Source organism: Apus apus, chromosome 2 (assembly GCF_020740795.1).
Source record: "Apus apus isolate bApuApu2 chromosome 2, bApuApu2.pri.cur, whole genome shotgun sequence".
Classification (NCBI taxonomy): domain Eukaryota; kingdom Metazoa; phylum Chordata; class Aves; order Apodiformes; family Apodidae; genus Apus; species Apus apus.
In genome coordinates this window covers 15,111,369-15,136,263 of record NC_067283.1, presented here as the reverse complement: position 1 = coordinate 15,136,263, position 24,895 = coordinate 15,111,369, and the positions used below count along the sequence as shown (strand labels likewise).

General features: G+C 41.4%; 1 protein-coding gene and 1 long non-coding RNA gene across 4 annotated transcripts in view; one reads left to right on the top strand and one right to left on the bottom strand.

Moving 5' to 3' along the window:
* The window catches only part of ITGB1 (integrin subunit beta 1), a 44,784-nt gene extending 22,877 nt beyond the window's left edge, over positions 1–21,907 (bottom strand). For 2 of the 3 annotated variants that reach the window (XM_051610359.1, XM_051610360.1), the window contains exons 1-3: positions 21,660–21,812; positions 1,556–1,625; positions 1,223–1,308 (exon numbers count right to left, since the gene is read on the bottom strand). In XM_051610359.1, coding sequence (XP_051466319.1) covers positions 1,223–1,308; positions 1,556–1,625; positions 21,660–21,668 — 165 coding nt within the window. In that variant the 5' untranslated portion in view covers positions 21,669–21,812. Of the gene's footprint in view, positions 1–1,222; positions 1,309–1,555; positions 1,626–21,659 lie in introns of all 3 variants that reach the window. The other variant, XM_051610361.1, reaches the window with a different exon arrangement.
* A 594-nt stretch (positions 21,908–22,501) lies between these two features.
* Positions 22,502–24,895, top strand: part of LOC127380903 (uncharacterized) — a 130,971-nt gene continuing 128,577 nt past the window's right edge. Inside the window, exon 1 of the long non-coding RNA XR_007888603.1 lies at positions 22,502–22,617. This is a non-coding gene — a long non-coding RNA (uncharacterized LOC127380903). The remainder of the gene's footprint in view (positions 22,618–24,895) is intronic.

Here is a 24,895-nt window from a genome sequence, read left to right as displayed (position 1 = left end):
CTCTGATCTTCATGTAGCTGTCAATAACCTGAACCTCTGCACAGCCTATTTGGCAACTACCCTCACTCTTAACTTTTTTTTTTTTCTGGAAAGGCTTTAGTTAAAGATTATGTAAGTGTACCTTGGCACACCACAACACAATAATGACAATATGCTGAAAGAGCAGGGGAGACAGTTGACAACTCTTATTTTGGGAAAATTCCATCTGAAAGTAAGATCCATAAGCAAAACCAATATGTAACTTGGTTCTGAACAACAAATTGCTATTACCTCAAACCTAAAAAGCCCTCTAACTTCAAATATGAATAAGGCTTCCAATGGAGAAACTTTCCCATTCTGATTTTTTCCCCCCCAAAAAAATATGTCTACAAATCAATCAATCTTAAAGCTTTTGAGTTCTTGATGACTAGAACCTGCAACAAATCTGACAGCTCAAGGCCAAGTTTTAAAGTTAGTCTATTTAATTCAATGTGTAAAGTTTACAGGCTGGTTTAGGGGATAGTAAATAGATACTATATTGAAATAAATACACATTATCATCTTCTGGCAAGAAATGGGAAAATTTTCCAGTTTCCATTAGCAAACTGAAGAAGAGCTGTAGGAAACATTTTCTTCTGTTTCTAACCTGAAGACAACACTTCAGCATATACTGATTAAGTTGCATAATTTGAGATTATCTTACATTTTGCATTTCCTGATTTTAATTTTTAATTACAAATGAAAGCACTCTTTATGTTTCATCCTGAAACAAGCAACCCACCCACACAAACCAATTTCCTATCACCACAAGCCTACAAACAGAAAACTAAACTTTGAACATTTCTTTTATAAAAAAACCTCTTCAATCTCTTCCCCTACTCCACCTATGTCTGTCTAAAATTACATCTTACTCCAATGTTACTGAAATAATATAATTAAGCATACTCAAGACAGATTCCATGCTGGAATGATTTTAAATAACTGAGACAGTCTGTAGGGTCTGTATACACTTAAGATTTAGAAAAGCAGAAGTAAACACATTGTGAAAAGTAATTCTAGGCAAACCAGGACATCAGGGAAAACACAGTATCTGAATTTTTATGTATAAATAAGTAACAAATTGAAGAGCTATAGGAAAGTATTATAAATGAAAATAGACATCTCTATACATGTAAAGTATTTACTACAATTTGAAACCAAGGGGAAAAAAAACAAACCATAGAAGGAACTTTGAAACACTTACTGTTTTTTTACACCAACCACAATTTGGTCCTGCTTGTATACATTCACCACATGACTTTGCATTAGCTTTTATGCAGTCGCTTCCACCTAGCAAAAACCACAAATGAGTCACTTAATTTATAAAAAGATGCTAACAAAAATAGAATTTTAGTTTGTTTCATTCTGGCTTTGTAAACTAAGTTCTAATTACAAATAGGTTATTAACCTGAGATACAACTGACATATTGCTATAAGCACTCGTCTAACAATTATATCATTATCTACATAAATACTGCAATATATATATAGTTTTAAAGCAACATTCAACTACTGCAATGAAATCCAAGTGACTTACCTTGCTGAGCAAATCCATTCCATATCAAACAACAGAGGAGGCCAGCCCATGTGAGCAATTTTAAATTAGTCTGAAATACATAAACACAAGACCAAATTGTATAATTTATCATAACGAGTAAGCAAAAAAAAATGAAGCCAGTTGCATGAAACCACAAACTGTTTCAGAGGAGACAAGGAACATGGAGCAGACACAAAGTATCTTAGTTGTACCAGCTGGATAGTTTTGCTCTAATACAATCATATTAGTGGGCCAAACTGTACTTACAAAACATCAAACATGCTAAGTTCTTAAATTATTTTGAAGTACTCTTACGTTAGGTTAACCAGTAAGCTATGGGAAATTTGGAAACACCGTTCAGTCTGAGTGGGGGAAGAATGCAAGCCAACCTATTAACATCATATATAAAAATACTGATGCTCTGTATGTTATCATAGAGACTTCTAAATAAAGATAATGCAGCAATACAAGATGGAAATGGAGCTTCTCTATTCATGTCTCTGTTTTAAGATAAATGCCTAGACCCTTTCCAAAATATTTTCCTTCAAAGGGCATTTTACAGCCTAGCTTTGCACCTTATACTCCAAACTAGAAATTTCCTCTCATATTATACAACCTAAAGCATCCTTGATGTAAACTCAGCCTCTTTTTTTAAATTTTTCTTCATTAGTCAACAGAGAATTAATGGGTACCATACTTATTGAAGAAAAAACACTCTACCCTTTGTTCAGTACTATAAATCCTAATGAAAGCCCAGCACAAAAAACACATACAAGCTGTGTTATCTACATGCTTTGAAAGACAATATCTGAATGCTTATAAACCACCACTTACAGTTACCGACTTGTAATTTTTCCCCAATTAGTGCTGAGACTTCTCTTAGTACTCCAGAGATAGGATCACATTCTAAAAACAGGTTTCAAATAGACCATTTCCCCCCTACTCCTCCCTAAATACTCTTTTACTCTAACAGCAGGTAGCCCGCCAGGTTCAGTGGTCACATCTTTGAAATTTTGGTACTATTTTAACCTCCATTTCTCTTTTATTCATCGTAAGAATTCTGGTAACTTACGACAATGGCTGCCAGTTTCCTTGGTCATGCTAAAATGTTACTGCGAGTTGAAGCCTTTCCAGCCATCCTGCAAACATCAATATTCTAATACCTTTTTGTTCTAAAAAATATCTTGCAATATAGCCAAGGAAAAGTGAATTTGGCAGTCTCTTCAAATGAACCTGTCATCTTCTAGAAGACGTACCGTTATTCATTTAAATTAGCTGCAAAGTGAGCAATGCTTAAATAAGCTCAGCAGTCGAACTTTGGTTTTCCCACACTAATTTAGGGTCATTCATAATTGTTACTTTGCACATGCAGCCAGCCCAAATTGAGAAGGGATAGCTGCTCTAAAATCTGGTGGAAAAGGTTTCAAAGAGAAGTCAACCCTTCGCTAACAAATTGTATCTAACAACACTATTAGATGGTTCATATTTTTATGATAAATCATTTTGGCCCACTCTTCCCTTCAGTGGATGCTGTAGCCAGAGGGTGGGGCCAAGGGAATTTTAGACACAGGAGAACTAAGAGAACTTGCTGTGGAATGATTTTGCTAGATATTATGCATAGATACCTAAGAAATTATTGATTAAAAAAAAGATAGATATATATATATTGAACTTAATACCTTATTTAATTTTTGAGCATTACTTATTGTACATATCTAACTCAAATTTTTCCCTCTGCCCACTGCAGCAGAGGTGATCAGTCCTTCATTCTCAAAAACATTTTCATGAACACTTTAAGTCCTCTCTACAAGCAATTACTGAAACCAAACCTGTGCAACCACCAAGCCTAATCAAAGAGAACCGTGACCCAACAAATGCAAGTAGGTGGAAAACAGATGAAGGGACCGAATCAAAGTTAGAGAAAGCCATGGGTGACATGGTGTAGGAGCATACCTGTTGGACTAGGAATCTGGAGTGCAAATCTTTACTAGGTTACTCAACTTTCAAGGACCTCCTTTTCTGGCAGGTATGTTCTGTGTTTAACAAACCTTCCCACAAATGAAGGGATATTTTGTTACTCTAAAAGAAGTCTTGCTTTAAGTACAGCCCAGAACCGGGTGGGCTTTTTTGTAAGAAAAAAACTAAGCTGCTGGCATCTGTTTAGTACTGTCTTTTCTGTTAGCTAAAACAAGAAAACTATAAACAGTTCACCTTTTTAGGGCAGACTAGCAGTGGGTGCACAGCAAGCCCATGCAAACTATAAAAATAAGTCAGCAAAGATGTGACACAGAGCTAAAGCTATGACTAAGACCATTTGGAAGAGAAACGTTACTGTGGAAATACATCTGCATGATGAATGCAGCTCTGGGCACAGCCTCCCCGTAAAGTTAACAAGGAAAATGTCCTCTTCCATATATGGCTAAGCCAATGCCTCTCCCAAGGCAAGCTGCCTGCCCTCCGACACACGCCAGCTCGCTTCCTTTACCTCTACTGCTTAACAGCTTTTCCATCTGCTGAAAAACTCAAGTAGAGAGTTGCTAATTTGGATTCAATTCTGATTGTTCTTTAACGCAAGCAAAGCGAATGCCCTCGGCCCCCAAACCTCCTCCTCACCACTGCAGCAGCCTGGTCAAAACAGTGTCAAATATATTCTGCAGGTCACTGGTTAGTGCTGTGGATTGTCCTCTTGCAGATTTTTCTATTAGGGGAATAAACCAAAACAAGTAACGCCTAACTACGCCAGGCAGCCAAAGGAAGCCTTTGAGAACCGTTGGTGGAGCTGGAACTAAACCTAGTGTCAGGACTCAACCACGGATGACAGGAACTGAAAAGCACCCATTGTTACAAGAAATAAATTACTTTATTGTGCAACATTTACATATTTTCATTTACGTATTTCCTATTATACCGTTCTCCCCTTTGTGATTAAATCCTTGAAAAATATTCCAAAATCCCTGAAAAAGTGGTATTTCCCCCCCAGAAAAAAGCAGCTCAAAGCTTACAAAAGGTAAGCTTGCTGAGAACTTAAGTCTAACAACTAGATCACCAGCTGAACCCTTTTTAAAAGGCTGCAAATGGTGTGCTGCTGAAAAGCAGAATTTAAAATTATTTCTGTACATTTGCTAAATATTTTAGGAAGATAAACATGGACTTACTGCTTTCCAAGTCTCTTTTTTGCTGTCTCTACAAATAGTAGTGCTTGAAGAGAATTTTTTTTCTTTATAAAACCAGCTTTGATGGAAATGTCCGGAGCTTCTAATTTGAAATGAATCTCATTAAGTGACAACAGGAAAAAGGAAGGATTAATTCTCCATAGTGAGTCTAATTTTGAACTTGCAAATCAAATGTTCAGCACCTTGGTGTTCTGCTAATCATCAAGACACTTAGAAATTAAGCCCAGTACTCCATAGCACTAAAAAAGCCTTTTGCAGCTTTTAAAATTTATTAGAACAACAATAGCATCTGTGCAGAAAATTAACCTGGCAAATGGGATCAAGAAAAAGAGGTAAGAGAGAAACAAATTCCTCTGAAATCAAGTAATGATGGCTATGCTGCCTAACCACTCTTCAGCTCAGCATTCACCCCCCTCTAACCCAGGCCACAGTTTACACTCATATTAAGGCAACAACAAGCCATTATCCCACTGCAGTTCTGTTCCACTCAGCCGAGCAGCTCCTCATCTGACCCAGTATTCTGGCATCCACCAAGCCAATGCCAAGAAAAAGGAAACACTACAAGGCATCTGCCTCTACTGCATACTCAAGTGTGTCTTGCTGCAAAGATTTCTATTGAAACACATAAACACGCTTCAGACCACAGGGGAAACATTTAAATTAAGAGTTGAGCTGTTGTGCAAAAACCACCTTTTGGAAGCAATAACCAGACAGTCTACTTATTCACACCCTCACCCTCCGCTGTAATCACACTTACAAACCTAGAAACAAGTAAGCAGCTCACACTTTTGGACTACCATTCATGCTTCCCACAGACTGACACTTCTTGGCATCAGCTGTGTTTTCACCTGTTGAAAAGCTTGATTCAGAAATGCTGTACACCAAATTGATCCCTCCTAGAGCTGAGTTTATGTTACAGCCACTTTCATCTAGTGTAAGGACAGAAAGTCACTTAAGAGACCAGCCCCATTCTTCTTTTTTCATTATTCACCCTTGTTAATCAACCTCCTGGCTGATGATTCTTACTGCTTTGCTTTTTGACCAGTGCTAGCATTAGTGCAGCCTCTGAGGAGTGCTAGAGAGAGAGAAAATAATTGGTTGAAACAGTAATTCAATAAAGAAAGTGGCTAGTTTCAGCCACCTGGGCACAAAAATGCTTGTCCTGTCATGGCTGAGGTAGTGAGATGAGGATGGAGAAAAAGAAAATTGGGGAAAAAGATAGTGCTTCTCAGCCACAGTCCATGGCTGTATGCTGGACTACAGTGGTCACACAGTCAGCCCCCACCCCCAGTCACCAAGGCTCTGCTTATAGGAGTAGGAAGAGACAAGTTTCTAAAATAAGCAGAATTAAATAGTCTCTGGAGATGCCTCTTTCAGAGCCTGATGGCTACCCTGCTAAAAAAGCCCTTTCCTTCTTCACTCTGGAAGGTTTACTGGCTGTAGCCAGTCATACGTTTTTCAATGCGAATTTCATGGACCAGCAAGAAAAATCCCATGAACTTTTCAGAAAACAAAACAAACAAACAAAAAACAACCCCACCAAACCAGGAAAAAGAGACAGTGATTTTCTTAACTGGAGAAACCGAACAACTCTGGTGACACAGGACAGGAACTATACAGACACTACAGACCTCTAGCAATGACCCACACCTTTGCCATCACTCCTGATGGCCAGAACTCCCACAACAGACATTGTTAATTACAAACACAAAATTGCCTTGACATGCAACAACTCTGAGCACGTTTGGTTGTACAACAATTCATAGCAGAGCAGCAACTCACTATAAAAGAAAGTGGTAAAATGGCACCTCTGTCTTGAGAAAAGTATATTGCTCAGAAAGGCACAGGTATAGAAATTAAAATGTTTCACACCAAGGACTTACTTTGGATTAAAACTTCCAAGTCTGTGGTGTAGACTTTCCAAATTATCTTACATAAGTAATTCTTCATTTGTGACCCTACCAGCTATCTTATTTACCTAATCAATAGAAATGTTACTGTAATACTGAACTATAGCTGAGAAGCACTGCTTGCACAGTAAATTCCAGAAAACCAGATCAAGAAATGTGATGCATTCTACTTCATAGAAGACTTGGGGTAAACACTGATGGCTGAAAACCAAGAAACTTTATTCAAAGAACCAAAACCTCAACTCACCCTGCAAAACTATTTGTGCCTTGGATGTGGACCAGTTCTATGAAGGTTGACCTTCACAGAGAGGCCAGCTCCCAATCTTGCACCATGAGAGATGAGCTAGTGGAGAATCCTCATATAGGGGGAGTGAATTTGATGGAAACCATCAAGACAGACAACAAAAATGCAGTCAGAAGAGCAGGACTTTGCAGCACCCTGATCCAAATTTAAATGCTAAAGATAAACCTGCCTTCAACAGCTTATCTACTGGCCTACCAACAGCATGGCTCATCAAGATCATGATGTTCTTCCACCCCTGGCAACTTCGCAGACGTTAAAGCAGTGGGTTTTGAACTGCTTGTAGTAATATGGAAAGAATGGGATGTTAACCCAGATGAATGTGCAATATAAAAAATTCTTTAGCACTGAAACAGCTTTTACACAAAAATTCATCACATCAAGACTGTTTACTCAAAGTGTGTCCTGAAAAAGCTTTAAGGCATGACCACTTCAGCTACCATTATGCTAGAGGATAAAAGAATCAGCAGTATTTCACATTGAGCTTTCTTTCTGTCACTTATTATTTCTAAGTTAATAGAATAAAACAAGCACAGTCACCAAATACTCATTATAAGCACTTCTGTAACCACTCTGTTTTAGTGGGGCATCATATGTTAAACCAGTTAAGACTTGCATTTTCATTATGAAGAGTTATAATCTACAGGAAAGTAATTTTCTGCTTAGGTTAGGGAGACTAGCTCCTCCAGTATGCTTATGTAAGGTTATCTGTCACAGGTAGTCTATGTCACTGATCAGTTTGTATGATCCCCTGGCAGGGTTGGGAGTCCAGAAAAAAGATAAGAATACAAATTTCTGATTGGGAACCACAGGGAAACATATCACAATTCTGCAGATTCTGCATGGAAACTACTGTGCCCTCCTCCTATGCTCAGTAAAGCAGACAAACATACAAGGTAAAGCAACTGGTTTGCTAAGACTCGCAGTTACAGAACATTTCTATCCAGATTTGTTCATACTTACAGATTAAAAAAATCTGAACAGCTCAGGTTGCTTAAAATTCACCCAAAAGGACAGGATTAAATTGGAAAAATCAGTAAGTGTTAGGTTCTAAAACAGACTTGTGGGTTCAAAATCACCACGGAAAACCCAGCATGGGCAATTGCATCACATCACCTCTTCTCTGAATACATGAAAATGTTCATGTACAAGTAGCAGCTTGTTGAGGCCACAGCTCATGAGAACCAACCTAGAAGGCTGTTCATGGTATCAGCTCGTGTCCCCAGAGTACGGGGCGTTTGTTAGTTTATATAGGACAGAACAGCTAACTTCACATGCATTCACATGGTTTGTCTATATTATTATTTTAATAGCGAATTTATTGGTATTTGTTCCTTGATTTTACAAGAGCCCTCAACTTCCTCACAGTTCTGGACAATGAAGCATTTAGGTATTTTTCTGAAAAGCATTTTTGGGTCTTAAACTGAAGTGGAAAAAATCCACCCAAGTTAGGTGGCTGGGTGCAGGGAAGGGGGGTGGGGTTGGAGATTTTTCTTTATAAAACACATAGGTTTTCTCTATAATCAGAAAAACAGAGGTTCTGATTTTGGAACAAGTGAAGATTATAAAGGTTTTATATTTGACATCTCTCCTTCTTGAGAAAGTTAAAACATAGTAGATCCAATTACAATCAGTTTGCATGGCAGAGGGTGGTGATGGTTCCCAAGCATTTTACAGCACTAGAGGCATACCCAAGAAGTAACGTAACTGTACTCCAGCCCCTCCTCAGCCCCAAAGGTACGAATACACATTTCCTGTGAATGCTCTACCAGCCTACAGGATATAGTAATAAGAGTACTTTCCACCACTTTTATTAAACCAAAGCCGCTATGCAACCAAGAATTAAAGGCCCAGAGACAGAAAACAAACGAGTCAAAAGTTGATCAGCTCATCTACTAAAGCATTTGGTGGGAGGTAAAATAAAGGTGTAAGTACAGTTCCAGGTCCTTCTCCCTGCAACATATATATATACACATACAGATTTTACAGCACAGTGTCAATGGCTAAAAGCAAAGAGAGTCTTGGGACCGTGATTTGGACTCGGAGCCTTATTTCTTTCTCATCCAATGCCCTAGCTTGTAGGAAAGTGAAAGAAAACATGTAGGTTCACACTCAAGACACAGGAGAGCCTCAACTGCAAACCTCCTGTATCATGCACGATAACTACGAGTGACCGATCTTAACTTAAAGAAGCTATAGTAAATATTTATCCTTCAAAAAAGCAACTAAAAGCAGCTAGGGAGCTTCTGGTAAGCAATGACAGACCTACTGAATTTTACACAGCTACACTATTTAGGCAGGTTTGATTACATACCATGTTTTATTTCATAGCACTGTATTTCTATACATGTTTTCATTAGTAAATTCCATTGATAATTTCACTTAATGACAAACTCCTGCAACTGGCTGCAAACCTAGATAACAGTTGTCACAAGCAAAAACGAGTTGTGTAGTAAATTGTAAAGAATACTAGTACTGCTAAAGCCTACTAAATTTGTCTTTTCTAAGAAGCCACACAACTCCAGATTTCAAGCTGATGATGGTGACAGAAAGTAAAAGAATGAGAAAAGATGCTCAGGGACAATGAGAAGATGCTGCCACTGACAAAGAGCCTTCACCTGTCAAGGCACCAAACCCTATGAGCAACTTCAATCTCTTGCCTTTGTTCTACTGCCTTTTGGAGAGCAGCGCAGTGTGGGCAGGACTAACATTGGTTAGTTTGAACCACTTTTGAAGTAGGGACCCTTTTTCAAATAGCATACGTACATACTGCCACGCAGAAGGCTTGTAATTCACAACTAGACCTACTTAAGTACTACCATACCACCAATTAATTTAAGAACTCTTTGCTGTATTAACCATTCTTGTCTGTAGCTTGGTCCTAACATGGACAAAGCGACTATATCTATAATGTTTTGTTTACCTGTTGAATCATAATTTGAAGCCAAGATTCCATGGCTCCGGAGTTGCTTTGGAAAGCATCTTGATGCTTAAAAGGCAAGCAGTACTTTGACACAGCTGATGTGAACAACCAAGCAGTCCATGATCACCACACATAGGAAACGGTTCAAGAGCCAAGTGAGGTGCTCTTCTTCATGAGAATATTATTTTTTCCATATAGGTTTATTTAGATATTTTTATCAGGCCATTATCCACAGACTGCAATTTATAGAGTAAACTCTCACAACTATATTTTGGAAAACTAGACAAACAAACAGGTGTATTGTACTTAATGTTCAACATTAAATTAGGAGAGAAATACAACTCTGCATATTCTCTAGTGGAGCAGGCAAAGGCCTGCAGCCACATCTAATTAAAACACCACCAAGCAGCTCTTACTGTTTATTACCTATGGCTTATAGCTAGTTTCAAGTAAAACATTTGCATCTTTTTCTGAAAAGCCAGTTTGTAACTAGTTCTTGCTACTCAATACCTCTCAAACTATTGTGCATATTAAAGTATGGAATAAAAAAGCAGAACAACCCATGATCACGCATCTGTAATCCTCTCTTTTGCTAAGAAATCCCATGTTGGTGCATCCTGCCCACAGAAACCTGGGATTCCTACTAGGTCATTATGATGTTCCTTGAATTTTAAGCAAGGACAAAATAATAGAACCTATTCATATACTGCTTGTGCTAGCAAGCAAGCACACCACAAAGACAGTACCTCTCCAAGGCTGAACACCAAGCTCATGGGTACCGATACTGTGGTCGAGACTACTATTTTCTGTATCTACAGCAGCTTTTGTACATCTGCACCTTGAAAGCTTCCTCTTTACAGATAAATATATAATGAGGATATGTAAGTGTTAAGAAACACCCATTTATTCCCCTTGAAAACAAAAATATCCATTTTTCACGCTCCTGCCACCAGAAGTTTCCAGTATTTCAAGTCCATCACAGCCTTAGTAACTCAAAGCATGCTGTCTCCATAAATCTCTAAGAATTCTCACTGTACACAACCTCACTGTTATCAGAAGGCATTTTTCCATAACAAATATTTCAGGGTTTTCATTATTATAACCACCTCTTTACACAACTGTGATTAAAACAGAGAAAAAAAAATATCTGTTATTTCATCGCTTTTCAAATGCTTTTAGACCTACCAGTCATTTTTGCTGTAATAATTTCTTCTCTTGCTTGAATGTCACACTTTTTTTTTTTTGCTAGGGAGAACATGAATTGAGTATTTTGCTTGTTTACATAGGTCTTGCTAGTCTACAGGACTTCTTGTCTAAGTTTAGCATTTCCATCTCAGACAGATTACAATTAGGAACATCACATAACAATTTAAACCATTCTAGTAGAAAACATGGGTGTCTGTTCCTTGTGGTGTGGTATTAAATTCCCACACACTCTGCATTACTTGCTACTCCCATGAAGAGACTATTTAAGTTCATGCAACTTAAACCTCACATTCATCCACACAAGGCAAAACAAAAAGTTTAGTTAAACATATATATATAGCTCTTACACAGCTGATGCTTCCAAACCAGAACACTGCCTTAGTAATACCCACAACTATAGCAACATTTGGCTAAACTTACTTTAATCCAAGCTTTTATTTAAATGTAAAAGCGAAACAGAGACATGTATATTCTTAAGTAAAAAGCTAGAGAATTTCAGTGAATTCAATGTCTCGCTCATCCTTTTTTTTTTTTTAAGAGAAAGCAGTTGCAAATGCCTGGCCAGCTATTGCTTCAGGTACTGCAGGAAGCCAGAAACTTGCATACTGCAAAGTGAAAACTCAGCAGAAACACAGCTACATGGCAGCATTCACTCACCAGTAGCTACCATTAACGCTCAGGGCACAGTTTCTGCAACCAAAACCAAGATGAAAGCTAACGGCTGCTGAACGACCAGCAGGGCTACAGCATCCCCACCTCCAAAAAGGCAACCTCTGCCTCTGTGCTCCCACTAGTGGACCTCCCCCAATGCCATCTCAAGCCAGCTCTGCTTGCTGGGCTGCCAGAGCTGTAACTCCAGTCACCCCTTTCCCCCCCACATCAGAGTCCGCTTTTTATAAGCTTCAGTGAAATGAACCAGACCCCCAGGTGGACAGAGGAATGTTAAGGAAACAGCTTCTATGAAGTGGTAGGTAGCTGTCAGACTGACTGACCCCTGCAGCTACACCAGGCTCCCCCAGTGCTGCTAAGCCAGCCGAAGTGCAGGCTGCCACCAGCCCACCTCCCTTCTCTGCTGGCCCTGGGTGAATTGCGTACGAACGCTCTGTGCCACAGCCAGCCAGTTTGGGGAGCTATTCTCATTTTATTTCTTCCAATAGATTATTAGAATAAGTTAGCTGGCCAAAAAAATTAAGATAAGGAAAGAACAAAACACTGAAGGTTTTTCAGGTTTTTGTTGTTGTGTGGGCTTCTTCTGGGTTTGTTTTTTGAGGTTTTTTAGATTTTAATTCAGGATTTGAGTGGCAGTATCACAGAATGGTTTGGGTTGGAAGGGGCCTTTAAAGGTCACCTAGTCCAACCCCCTTGCAGTGATAGAATAATACTTACAGATAGTATCCAAATAGCAAGCTTTTAAAAAAGATTTGTTGTTCTAACACAATTTAGAATGAAACTTTTACTGAAACAACTCTCATCCTCAGCATACTTTCAGCACCAGGTAAGTGGTCAGGAAAAGGAACATACAAAAAACCAAACTGGTCATCCCACAGAACCACAAACAGCCTTATAAATCTGTATCTCTCTACGAGATTTAGAAAGATATATTTCATTTTACATATGTGTTATATACATATTTAATACATAACTAATTATAATTATTACTTCAATGGCAGTGATAACTGGCTAGGTATAAGCATGCAGTGAATCAAACAGCTGACTTCATCCAGATTTTAATTCTGGAGTTTGAACAGCTGGATAAAGCCCAACAATCTCAGGGAACAAAGCACCTCAACCTTAAAATAATTTTATTTTTTTTTTAAACAGACTAATTACAAAGTACTTTATAAAAAGCCTGAACAGCCTGGCCATTAGTAAAGTTCTGCTTTTCAGAAAAGGCCTAAGTCTTCAGCCCTCCTTTAAGAGGACTGTAAAGGATAATGAAATATGAAGTTTCTCAAAGTAGCCAAGCAGACCTACCAGTTTGACACTATTGAACAGAGACAGCTTAACTTCACTGGGCTCTAAAATTACCCACTTTCCACCCTTCATCTGCCTCATGCCAACTGTGGAAGATACTTTCAACTCTTAACTGAGGCAGTGCAACAAGCTGAGCTGCTGAGTTATTTCTCACCCCATCTACCAAGCTAAGATGGATTACTCAAATCAGAAGTGCACCAAAGCATGCGCAAGCAGATGCTGTGAGGTTCCACAGCAGTTTATGCCAGCTTATCTCTGGACTACCACAGTCCCTCACTCCTCTTGCTATGAGTTGCACATTTTCCTACTCCCCACCTTGATCTGAAGGCCGTCGCTACCAACGCATGTGGTCACCCAGCTGAAACAGCTGATCTGTCTGAAAACTAATTTTTTGCCAAGCTATTTTTCAACCAGATCAGCTACTTCAATGACCTACTCTGTAGCCTTGCAACTTCACTGGTGATGGAAGAAGGATAGCAAGGCTACTCAGCTATAGGCAGGAGGAACAGTTAAGACCTGCATTGGTATAAATTGCAGCAGAACCACGTTCCTATGAAAATAAAACATTTTTAGCTGAAATCATGGTTCAAGGGCCACCGGAACATTTTGCAATTTAAGAAATTCAGGGAAGTTTCAGAACCACTTGTCTACTGTGGAGTTTTCAGTTATCACTAATGAGCAAAATTCTTTTTTTTTTTAAATCTGCAGAGACAGAATTAAAATTGCTTTCAGACACAAACCAATGTTAGTAATACTAAATACAGACATTATTCATTTAGGAAGTGAAACTGCGTTGTGAATTACGCACCAAAAAGAGCCAGTATCTGTACATGCTTTTTTATGACTATCTAAAAACTCTCCATAAATTGGTCAGTTGGCAGTGATAAAAATCCTGGCAGCAGTCTTACAAACTATAGTTACTCTTTGATGCTAAAGTTGAGTTTTTCACTGAAATGGGTGATATCAGCACATGGCTATGTAAAATTATTTTTTAGCCTTTGAAAAGTTATGTAAACAACATCTGTAATGGAGGGAGGCAACACATACATAGAAAAAAAATGTTTATCACTGTTTTTCAAGTTTATGATGAATTTAAAATAACCTATAGCTGATACGTATAGCATGGTCTTCCAAAAAAGGAAATTTACTGTTTCCTATTTTATGCTCAAGCGCACACCAAGGAAAAATTATACTGAAATTCTTGAACAGTAATTTCTCACACAGATTTGTATTTGCATAGAAATAACACAAAACAGTACAAAAAATTCTTCCCCATTTTTGAACTGCAAAGTAAATCAAACAACAAATATTATCTCCTAAAATGTTATCCTTACACGTGTTTTAGAAATGCACACAGTTACATTCACACACAACTGAAAGACATTTTCAATGTATTCTGAGACAAAACCAGCAAACTGACATTTCAAAAACAGTCAAGACATATTTTTTGCAGATGGGCTATAGTACTCCTTTCAGCATGGGGACAATCTTTAGCTAGGACCAGAAAGTGAGCCTATGCAACATACACTAAATAAAACCTTGCAAAAACACGAAAGGAAACTCAGAGAAGGTAATTCCTGACTTTATTCTACACCCACCAAAGCTAATTTCATAATACATGAGAAAATAAAAAATCAGTCTAGTAAGAAAGAAACCCAGCTAGAACACACCAGCAGCACACAATAAACCTTGCTTACCCTAGTCAATCTTCTGTATAATACTAGCAAGCTTTCCTCATTTCTCCTTTTTATTATCAGAAGAGGGAGCATTTCACTCACTGACTGGACAAGCAGAGTCTTCAGCCGCTCCACTATAAAAGATGCAGTAATAACATGAGAAGTCACCATGATGCAAAATTTAATACAAATGTAACGATAACTAACCACTAAGATATGTCATCTTTGATCTCCGGGAGAGTGTCTTTTATTCAACATCAGAAAGATTATGTTCTTTTGTATTTGTCTCCACTTCAGAAATAGATTTTCCCTTGTAGATGTATTCATCTTCACAGAAGATCCTTTTTCTTAAGATATGAAAAAACAGACAGCTGAGGGCGTAGGCAGAGGTTGCATGTTGCCCAGTTTAACACTGGAGCAACTCAATCTGCAGATACCACCGACCAAGCTACTATAATGCCAGGTACTTCAAATTACCTCCTACGATCTACAATGAGCTCCTGACACTCAGGTTACCCCCCCAGCTCACTGGGAGAGTGAGCTTTATGGCTCACTTTATGGCTTTATGGCTGCTTTATGGCAGCACAAGGCCACAGATTGCTCCTAGCAGGTCCTGCCAGCCAACAAAGACACAGAACAGACGAGGACAGATCAAACGTCTTTGTAGAGCAGTTACCTGCACAAGCAGCAGACACGACTCTCTGTACTAGTGCCCGAGGTTAGCACTGTGTTAAGGCACACTAAGCTACAATTCCAGTAAAGAAAACTAACAAACCCTGGAATGACAGCTTAACCTCCCTTCTTCTTTGCTAAAGGGATCAGCCCCTGCATCTTTATCTCAATATTTCAAGGTCAAGGTTATGCCAAACCAGACATCCCAGTCACAGGTTTGTTTTTCAGAACCACGACCTTGGGGACGAAGTACGCATTAATATCCAAGACAGTAACTTTGTCTCACAGTACCACCACTTCCTAAGTGAAATACTGACTCTTTCTAAATGGATCTAATACAATTATTTTTCTTCTCTTTTAGATAACCACAAATCAGTCATCTCTGCATGAGGGTAAATTCAGTGTTTCAGTTCAGCCCAATGTATAATTATTGTTTTTCTACCTCAAAGGACAAGAAAAGAAGAAAGCTTTCACTTTCTCCGTTCAGCTTCCACAACAAAAGTGTGTTTATTGGCACAGCTCTAAAAGTAAAAAATTTGTTAATAGCCATAACAGAAAATGAACTACATGTGAATACTTGTATGTAGTATGTATACTACACAGAAATGTATAGATAAATAAAATAAGAATCCATATAAACAATTACTCTTCTTCCTGCTTATACGCTAAAATGTACCAAGAGCAGAACTTATAACTAAGTCAAAACTAGGACTAAGTTAAGCATAAGTGATCTTGTACAAAACAAGAATCAGAAATAAATGAACTGCAAATAATATTTTGATTTTTGGGGGGGAGAAAATACTGCCAACAGTTATTGTATATGTTACAGTTTGTAAGTATTTTAAGAAGAATCTGCACTTAAACATGGCCTTGCAAATCAGAAGTTTAGAGAAAATTATTACAAACAGAAAACAAGAGACTTGTTGGCAGAATGTGAGAACTGCATTAGCTTATCGAAGTTACACAGGATATTTTTTCTGTGGGAGAAATAAAAGAATGAAAAGCATAGTGAAAAAACACCAATATCTTCTTAGCTCTTACTAGCAATAACAAAGTTAAGATTCCAGTCTCAATTTTGTTACTCAAAACCTCCCCCTTTAATAAAAACCACAAGAATACTAATGATATTTTGCTGCTGCTGCTGGAAAAGAAAGCACACAAATCTGCTTTTAAAAGAGAAAACTTATTTCATAACCCTTTTTGCAGCTGACTGTAATGAGAAATTGAGAAAGACAGAGACAAAAATATCATTTCAATATATTAAAAAGCCTTTACTCAGCGATACCCCAAAGAGGACTACAGGTCAGGTAGGAATTCTATTACCTTTCCCAAAATAAAACATTAATATTATACTCTCATCAGGGTACTTCACTTACCATGCTCGGTTATGTGCAAATTTTGTACTAAATTAGTGACCTTCCCATGTCTGTGAACATGTTCAATCTGCTAATGGGAGAGAATGTGGTAGCCTAGGAAGTCCACTAACCACTCTGGTTGGTTCAAGAGGGCATTTGTTACAAAACAGTAAGATGTTTAATAACAACATTCTTGTAAATAGAGCACCCTTAGTACTGAAAAGGACAATTGTACTATTTAGTAAGGCACAATGAGGTGCCCAGTGTCTCATTTTTCATGCACAGAAGTGACTATTTTCACTTTCTGTGCGAGACATGCCCAACACAAGCTATTCCGTAAGCCTACTCACACCTTGAACTGGGATAGAAACACACAGCCTGTTATGAACACAGCTAAAGCACATGACCATTTCTTATAGCAAAGCTGTATATACTTTTTACTGGTTCTTACACTACTAATCCACATGGTGGGAGAGAAGAAGTTTTGAGAAAGGTCTCATCATAGATTCATCCTGACTTAGTGTTTTTAACAGTTTAGGTTACTGGGCCACATCTATGCAGGACAAATTAGGAAAAAAAAAAAGTAGGATTCCTCTTCCCATTTGTGGGTAAATACAAGAATGACTTTGTAGGCCACCTGATAAACTCCATAATCACAACAACTGACAGATACTGGTCAATACTGTAGTCTATCATGGTTACTGCATGGCAAGTAACATCATCCTTTTCAGAATGTCGGGAGGAGAATATACAACAGAAAGGAGCAACACAGAGCCAGGAGGAACAACCCGGGAAAAAGGAGGTAATATCAGCTACCATAAATGACAGCGTTATTCAACATCAAATTTCAGTTTTTTAACACAGAAGGAGCCTTAAATCAGACCGAGATACTGCTAGTGTCTGTCCAGGAGACCAGGCAGCAGAATTGCTCATCTGTTCATTTGCACATGCTTTTGGGACACTCCCTCTTAAAAAACAAACAAACATCCTCTTCAGAAACAACAGCTAGCTCTCTCCTACATCAAAACCTCATTTCCCTGTAAAGCCTTGAGGTGCAGGTGTTTGTACAAAAACACCCATGCACACATACCAGAGCAGAAGCCTAAAAAAATCTCAAGTTGTCTCAACAGCAATGTCAATACTGCTAATGCGAAAGCTACTACAAGTAAGTGTCTTCAAAACAAAGCATGTAGAACAAGTGGGAACAACTTGTAGAAACAGCAATGTAAGGGCAGATGGGAGATGAGAAGCAGGAAAACAGACTTAACTCTCGAGTTTTCTACTGCTCGGATACCGGAAACTTTCTACAGAGCACAGAATGTAGCAGATGACTTAAAAATCTAGTCATAGGGGAACAATACACATACTAGCAAGTACTTTTTAATGACAATTCCAAAATAAATCTAACGACATACTGCCTTAATTACATTTTTAAGAATTATTTAATTTATTTAATTGCTTTATGAGCTCTACCAATAGATCCTGGGAAGCTCCAAAGAAAAAAAACAACAAGAAGAAACACTCCCAACAAGGCAGAGGGCTGACTGCAGCTCCTGAAAATTAAAGGATGCCAGGGGGATCGGCCATCCTAAAAAGAAAAAAAAAAGAAAGTCGGGGAAAAAAAAAATCGCTTGAAGTTGTAGAAAAGTAAATGAGGGCAAAATAGGTGCCACTCTTGAACAGCCTCAACTCTCCCTCCTAAATCTGTCTAACCAGTATCTCTTTCAAGTGCTATGTAAAGAGGTATGAGCAGTCTTAAAGCCAGCAAGCTTGCCACAGCTAACATGGATTAGGAAAATCCCTGTTTTTCAGTTTTGCAATGTCTCACTGATTCTAACAGTCTCTCTCACACTGAAGTGGTACAAAATATATATATCTGGAAGGGAGTGGGGAGGAAGAGAAGGTCAGGGATACCAATTGCCAGCAAAGCTCCACCAACCCTCCTCTTTCTCCCTAGAAATCCACTCCCCAACCAAGCCAGCTGGTGTAACACTTCCTCTGAACTAGCAGGGAACAGAAGAAGGTAGTGCAGCTCACACATCCACTCCTTGTGTACAACGGTGACAAAAGCAGAGGCTGCACCAGGCATCAAAAGCAGATCTGCACTGAAGAAGCTCAGGCCCACTGGCCCAGAGGCTGGAGAGGAACAGTAGGGACTTTGCATGTCTGTCCACTAGGAGGAAAGAGAGCAGGAACGGAGCCTGTTTCAGAACTACAGCCTTTGATGATGACATACAAAAAGGATACCATCGAGAGGAGGTACTTCAACAGCCTGTTTAACAGTAATGCGTGTGCAGTCAAAAGTGTTTCTCAAGGCCACATTTACTAAGAGTCATGGACAGCCTGAAAGCCCGTGGTACACTGATCAGAGGGTTGGGAGAACCACAAGCTAAGTGTGCATCACATCACTCGACTAAATCAAGACTGGGTGGAAAGGTAGGCATGACAACTATTTACAAACAACTGAAACATTCATACCAGTGGCAGTGAGGGGATTATACTCAGGGCAGTGGAGATGCATCCACCCATGTCTGCACCACTCTCCCTGAGCTTTTCTTTCTGATGTCCAAGTCACCTGCTTGGACTAGCTAGGTGCCTGCTATAGCAAAGGAGGTCTTTTCAAAACTACGCCACAGCGGAGAGTTACCCTAAGAGAGGCAAAGGGGGGATGGTTAAGAGCAGAGGGATGAAATAATGAATCAGGAAGACAGAACAGCAGGAAAAGTTTCCTGACAGTTTGTTTTCAGCTGTGGGAATCACTTCCCAAAGGAAGTGGTAGAGGATTAACCACTTGAGTCACTTAAGACTCAAGACAAAAACACTAAAATTCTGCACTCACATCAGAAATTCATACATATTCTAGAAAAACTCATCCATCCAAAACAGTCTTTCACAGCATTGGGCATAACTGGGAACATGATGCGGACTGGATGACCGAATGTAAAGAGCAGAATGAACTCCCTGGCTGCACACACAAAAGAACATAAGATTTTTAACTACTGACATTTCATTTTGAAATAAATCTGGTTCATGTATCACGTGGCTGGCAAACAGAGCAGTAACCAGCTCCAACCTTGATTAAAGTAAGATTTCATCCTGTATGCCCGTCAGGTTTGCACCTTTCAGCTGAAACATCTTTAAAAAGGACAAAAGTTGAAGGTGTTCACATCCTAAACTTGCCTTGTCTTGCCTACCCATTGCCAATGGCTCACTGTTTTTTGCAATCCTTATAAATATATCCTTAGGCAGGCCTGCAAAATGCTACTTAATAATTTGCCAGAGGCAAGTAATGTTTCTGGTGACAGGAGAATGAATCATCAGTTTCAACACCAGCATGGACGTAGACAATGAATATCTTCACTACTTTTAAAGTCTTGTCTAATTTAGTCTCATCTTTCTAGTAGTACAAGACTTATTTTTCTAAGAAAGCTGCTACCAAGTTATCTCATTTCATAATAGAGAATTGATTTTTCTCATTCTACCACCATCACCTACTGAATGACTGACATGCCAGGAGTACAGATTATCCAAATCTGTTTTCACATGAAGTCCTGCTTAATTTTAACACCTAAGTACACACACAGCATTAGCCATGAGCAGTTCCACCAACACAAATTGAGACAATCCTTACTCCTAAAGGTATGTGTGTCTTGGCATGAACAAGACTGTAGCACCAACAGCAAATCCACCAGAAAAAACAACATTTCCACCCAACAGGTATGTGCACATGCGTTGGCATGAATGGATTGCTGTATTATAACACGGAGAAATACAGAAGGAATCAAGAACACTGTTTTTTTCATAAACAGTCACAAAGATTACTTGATGAGTCTAACAGGCAGTCAGATGCTTATTCCATACGATAAAGACATCTGACATGGGCTAAACAGTGAGTCAGAAAGAATTTCTTATCACTTTGGGTTTCTTTCCAAGGTAGTATTAAATATAGGAAGTTAACAGACGACAAAACATTGCACTGCTACTACTCTAAGTTATTTCAGAGATCTCCACGTGAAACAGATTGCACACAGAGGCCTCACAGTTCCATTTCCACCCCGACACAAGCTTATAGCAACCTATAAAGCTCAGAGCCAGCTAGAGCAAAGTGCCACGAACTTGAACGCCTCGAGCAGCCGAAACGCGACCGTGCCGTCATTCAAACAGCGCACACGCCCTACTCTAGACAGTTACTTTGAGTAGACATGGACAGGTAATAAAATCTAGATGTCCAAGTTCCTCCACCGCCTCACGCCTTGGGATCTCCTTTCCGTGGCTCACGTCCCCCCACCCGCGGCAGACAAGCCTTCCCCCCGCTCCGCCGCTGCGGGGACTCCCGCCCTCCCGGGGAAGCCGCCCGAAACTTTACCCCGCCTAGCGCTGCCCGTTCCCCGGGCACCTCCGGCCGGGACAGCACACGGCAGCTCTGAGCGGGGCACCGATACAGCCTCCTCTCTTCACCGAGAGGAAAGGGTCGGGGTGGCCCGGTCTGGGCGGACAAAGGCCTGGCTTGCCCCCACCGGCACGGGAGGCCCGAGGCCGCCGTCCCGCCGCCACAGGAAGCCGCAGGCTGGGCCCGGCACCTTCCAGCCCGCCGCGCCGGCCCGGGACGAGCACGGCGCCCCGGGACGAGCACGGCGACCCGGCGCGATGGGTGGCGAGGCGTCCCCTCCTCCGCCCGGGACGGGCGCCGAGGGACCCGCGCCCCGAGGCGGCGGCAGCTCCCTGGGGCTGCCGGCGGATCCCCGCGCGGGCGGGCGAGGGTGAAGCCGCGCTCGCCGTCTTCTGCCTCGCACCAGCCGCCGCAGCCCGCCCGGATACCGGCGGACGAGCCCGAGACGAAGCGCCCCAGGCCGGGCGGGCACCGCTCAGCCCCGCTCCCCAACGACTCCAACCCCCGCCCCGCCGTCCCGCTACCTCGGCCATGGCCGCGGCGCGGCTGGCTCCTGGCTGGGGCGCGCTCCGGCCCGCCTGGCTGGCTGCAGCTCCCCGGCGTCCCGGGAGCGGGCTGGGCTGGGCTGGGCTGGGCTGGGCGCGGCAGAACGCCCGGCCTCGGGCCTCGCTCCTCGCTCCTCGCTCCCCGTCCGGCCACCCGCCGCCTCGCCTCGGAGCTGCTGAGGGGGAGCCCGGCGCGGCGGGGGTGGGGAAGGTCCGCGCTCGGCCGCGCTTTCCCCGCCCCGGAAACACATTCCTCCCCGCTGCCGTCAAGCCCGGGCGGGGGAGGTGCTCCGCCGTGGCGGGCTAGGGAAGGAGGGAAGGGCTCTCCCTGCCCGGGGGGGGACTCCCTCCCTGTCTGTCCCTCACCTCCCCGCGGCGACCGCCAGCGCCTTATTTGGTGGGTTTTTATTTGCGCCCCGGCTGCCTTTCCCCAGCTCCGCAGCCTCCGTGCGCTCCCGCCGGATGGGCAGCGGGGAGAGGGGCTGCCGGGAGAGGGGCTGCCCCGCGGCTGGCGGCTCTTCCCTCCGTGCCCCGGGGTCGACAGGCCGCCTGACCCCAGCGCTTCTGTTTCAGGGTTGCTCCTGCCCTTTACTCCCTTCGCTGCCGGGTTCCTCCCGGCTCGGCCTGGCGGTGCCTGCGGGGCCGGGACAGGCGTGCGGGCACAAGGGTGGCTGGGGGAAGGGGGGACCGCCCATCCCTCTTCCTCGTAACTGTTCCCAGAAGCGGTGGAAGTCAGAAAGTGATCGATGAGCTTGGCATGAGGCTGCTGCACTGCCCAAGTTAGTAAGTGGAACTGCCTAGGTCCCTTGCCCAGAGCCTGCTGCTCTTCGACTCATGCCCTTAGGGTTTTTAAGTGCTCCTTAAAGTAGGTTCTTGGAGGAGCTACTGATTAAAAAAAAAGTATTAAAATATTGTGGCATTCGACACTTTTTTGGAGGTAAGAAGCAATGGGAAATGCAAGCTATGGACTTGCAGCTCAGTCGTAAGAGCTGTGCTTCTGTGCATGGCCCCTGGAGCTGGTGTAAGTTCTTGCTTGATATGCTTAACTAAATGAGTGGTGCTGCCGATTGATAATCATCTGTATCATTTTCCCCCTGCTTTGTTCCTAATTGCACTTTAAAATAAAACATTAACAGTGCTTCTGCCTTCCTCAGGTGCAGCCTGTGATTCAACCCTATGTTCCATTTGGTCAGTGCAGTTGTACAAGTCTCTTAACATAGCTGCATTAGCAGAAGCTTTTAATGCTGGTACAACCATAATTGTAAAACTGCTTTAGTGGTGGTAGAAAATGAGATTGAAAGGTAGACTGCTGCTCCAAGGAGGTTAGTCAAAAACAAGCACTGGACAAATGAAGGAGACAGAAAGTACCCTTGAGAATCAGAGATAAGGAAGCCAGAGGCCATGTGTTGCAACAGGTAAATTGGTATGTAATATTAATACTGTGAGAATTAGAGAAAGAAGCTGCCATAAAACCAAAGTTTAAAAACAGTAGAAAAGTATGCCACACAAAATAAAAGCAAATGCTTGAGGGATAGTGATCTGCCAAAAATGTAAGAAATTTTAAGTACCGGGGGAGAAGAATGACTTTTAGCCAAAGTATTCTTCTCTGCATCCTTATAGCAGGGAAAAAAAACCCCACATTTTGCCAGAATATGCAAATGGTAAGCAGAAGTCCACTATGGTGTACTGCAAACAAGTGGTAGAAACATGGGCCTCAGACTGTTGTGGCTATGAGAAGTAAATAAAACCGCTCAACAAACTGGTGTTTCAAGCACTACTACAACACTCAGCTCAAATGTTGCTGTGTCAAGTTGCCAGCAGCCGACTCCTGTGCAATAGAAAATTGGCAGGAAAAAAAATCTCAAAAATTACTGAAGAAAAATCACTGAATTATTTGGCTGCTTTCAGGACTCCTTTGCAGCGTACAGATGCATATGAACACACATTGTTATTTTCCAACACTTCTGAAGCACTTAAGATGTAAGGAAAAGTGCTGAAGCTGTATGAGCCAGCAGGCCAGCAGACTCAATTGCAGATGATGTCAAAATGTTTAACATAGCATCTCCATACTGCAGTATAAATGACATCTGGGAGAGTGAATCAACATTTTTACATGAATGGGCTCAAGAAAAGACAGGTTTTCCTGGTTTGAGCAGGCTGCTAGGAAGTGTGTGGATCACTGTGACACTTGGGTACCATTTCTGGGAATCTACATCCTTGCAGCTTACAGAAAATACGTGAGAAAATGTGCCACTGGAGACAGCAGTATGAATTATGTATATTCACTTAGCATGTATACTGATTTCTTTGATACTTCTGGATTTGCTGTTGTGTTCACTATTTTTTTTCTGTGATTTTGAGAGATTGTGGTTCTTTGTTAAAAGATTTGTATATAAGTTTTCAACTCTTCCTTCTCCAAGTACTTGCATGTGTCAAATTCACATAGTAATTGGAAAATATCAGAATTGTAGTACTTTGTTTAGTTTAACTTAGTACCAGTGGTGTGTAGGTCACAGTCTGAGACTCTTTGGCCTATTGTCAGTGAATCATTTTACGTATATAATATAAATATGTGTTATTGGCTTGACCAGGTTGTCCTGTGGAGAAATCAGTCTGTAGCTGCAGCGTGCCTTGCAGATACAGGATTTATTATAACTTTTAGAGAAACAACCAAGCATCCCAAACCAGGTTTTGGTGTGTCCAGTGTTGCATATGTAGAGGCCAAGTGTGTCAATTAAGGGTGCTCAGCTGCAGCGCAAGGGCAGGGGGTGAGCGTCCCTGTGTCAGGCAGCCACCTGCCATCCCTGGTAGCCTCATGGGGATGCCTCGGGGACCACTGCCTCCTGGGGAGCAGGAGCTGGTTGGTAGGAGAAGCTGCAGCAGCTCCTACCCAGTTACCAAGGTATTTCCTGTATTTCTTTGGCTGCAGTTTCCCAGTGGCCCCATGTTGCTGCCAGGCCACTGAGCTCTGAGTTATTAAAGCTACATAGCTGGGGGGCTGTTTCCCTGCTCCCCACCATCTCCTACTCCACTCCTGAAGCTTGCAGAGGATTTAAAGAGAGGTACTTTGTAACTGGGGCCACAGTGAGGAGTGATGTGGTTTGTACAGTTGCCCCTGAATGCCTCCCATCAGAGCACCCCATTGGGCGGTTTCACAATTTCACCACCTACTAATGCAGGGCTTTTCTCCTTTGCTTCCTCATACAGTACTAGGT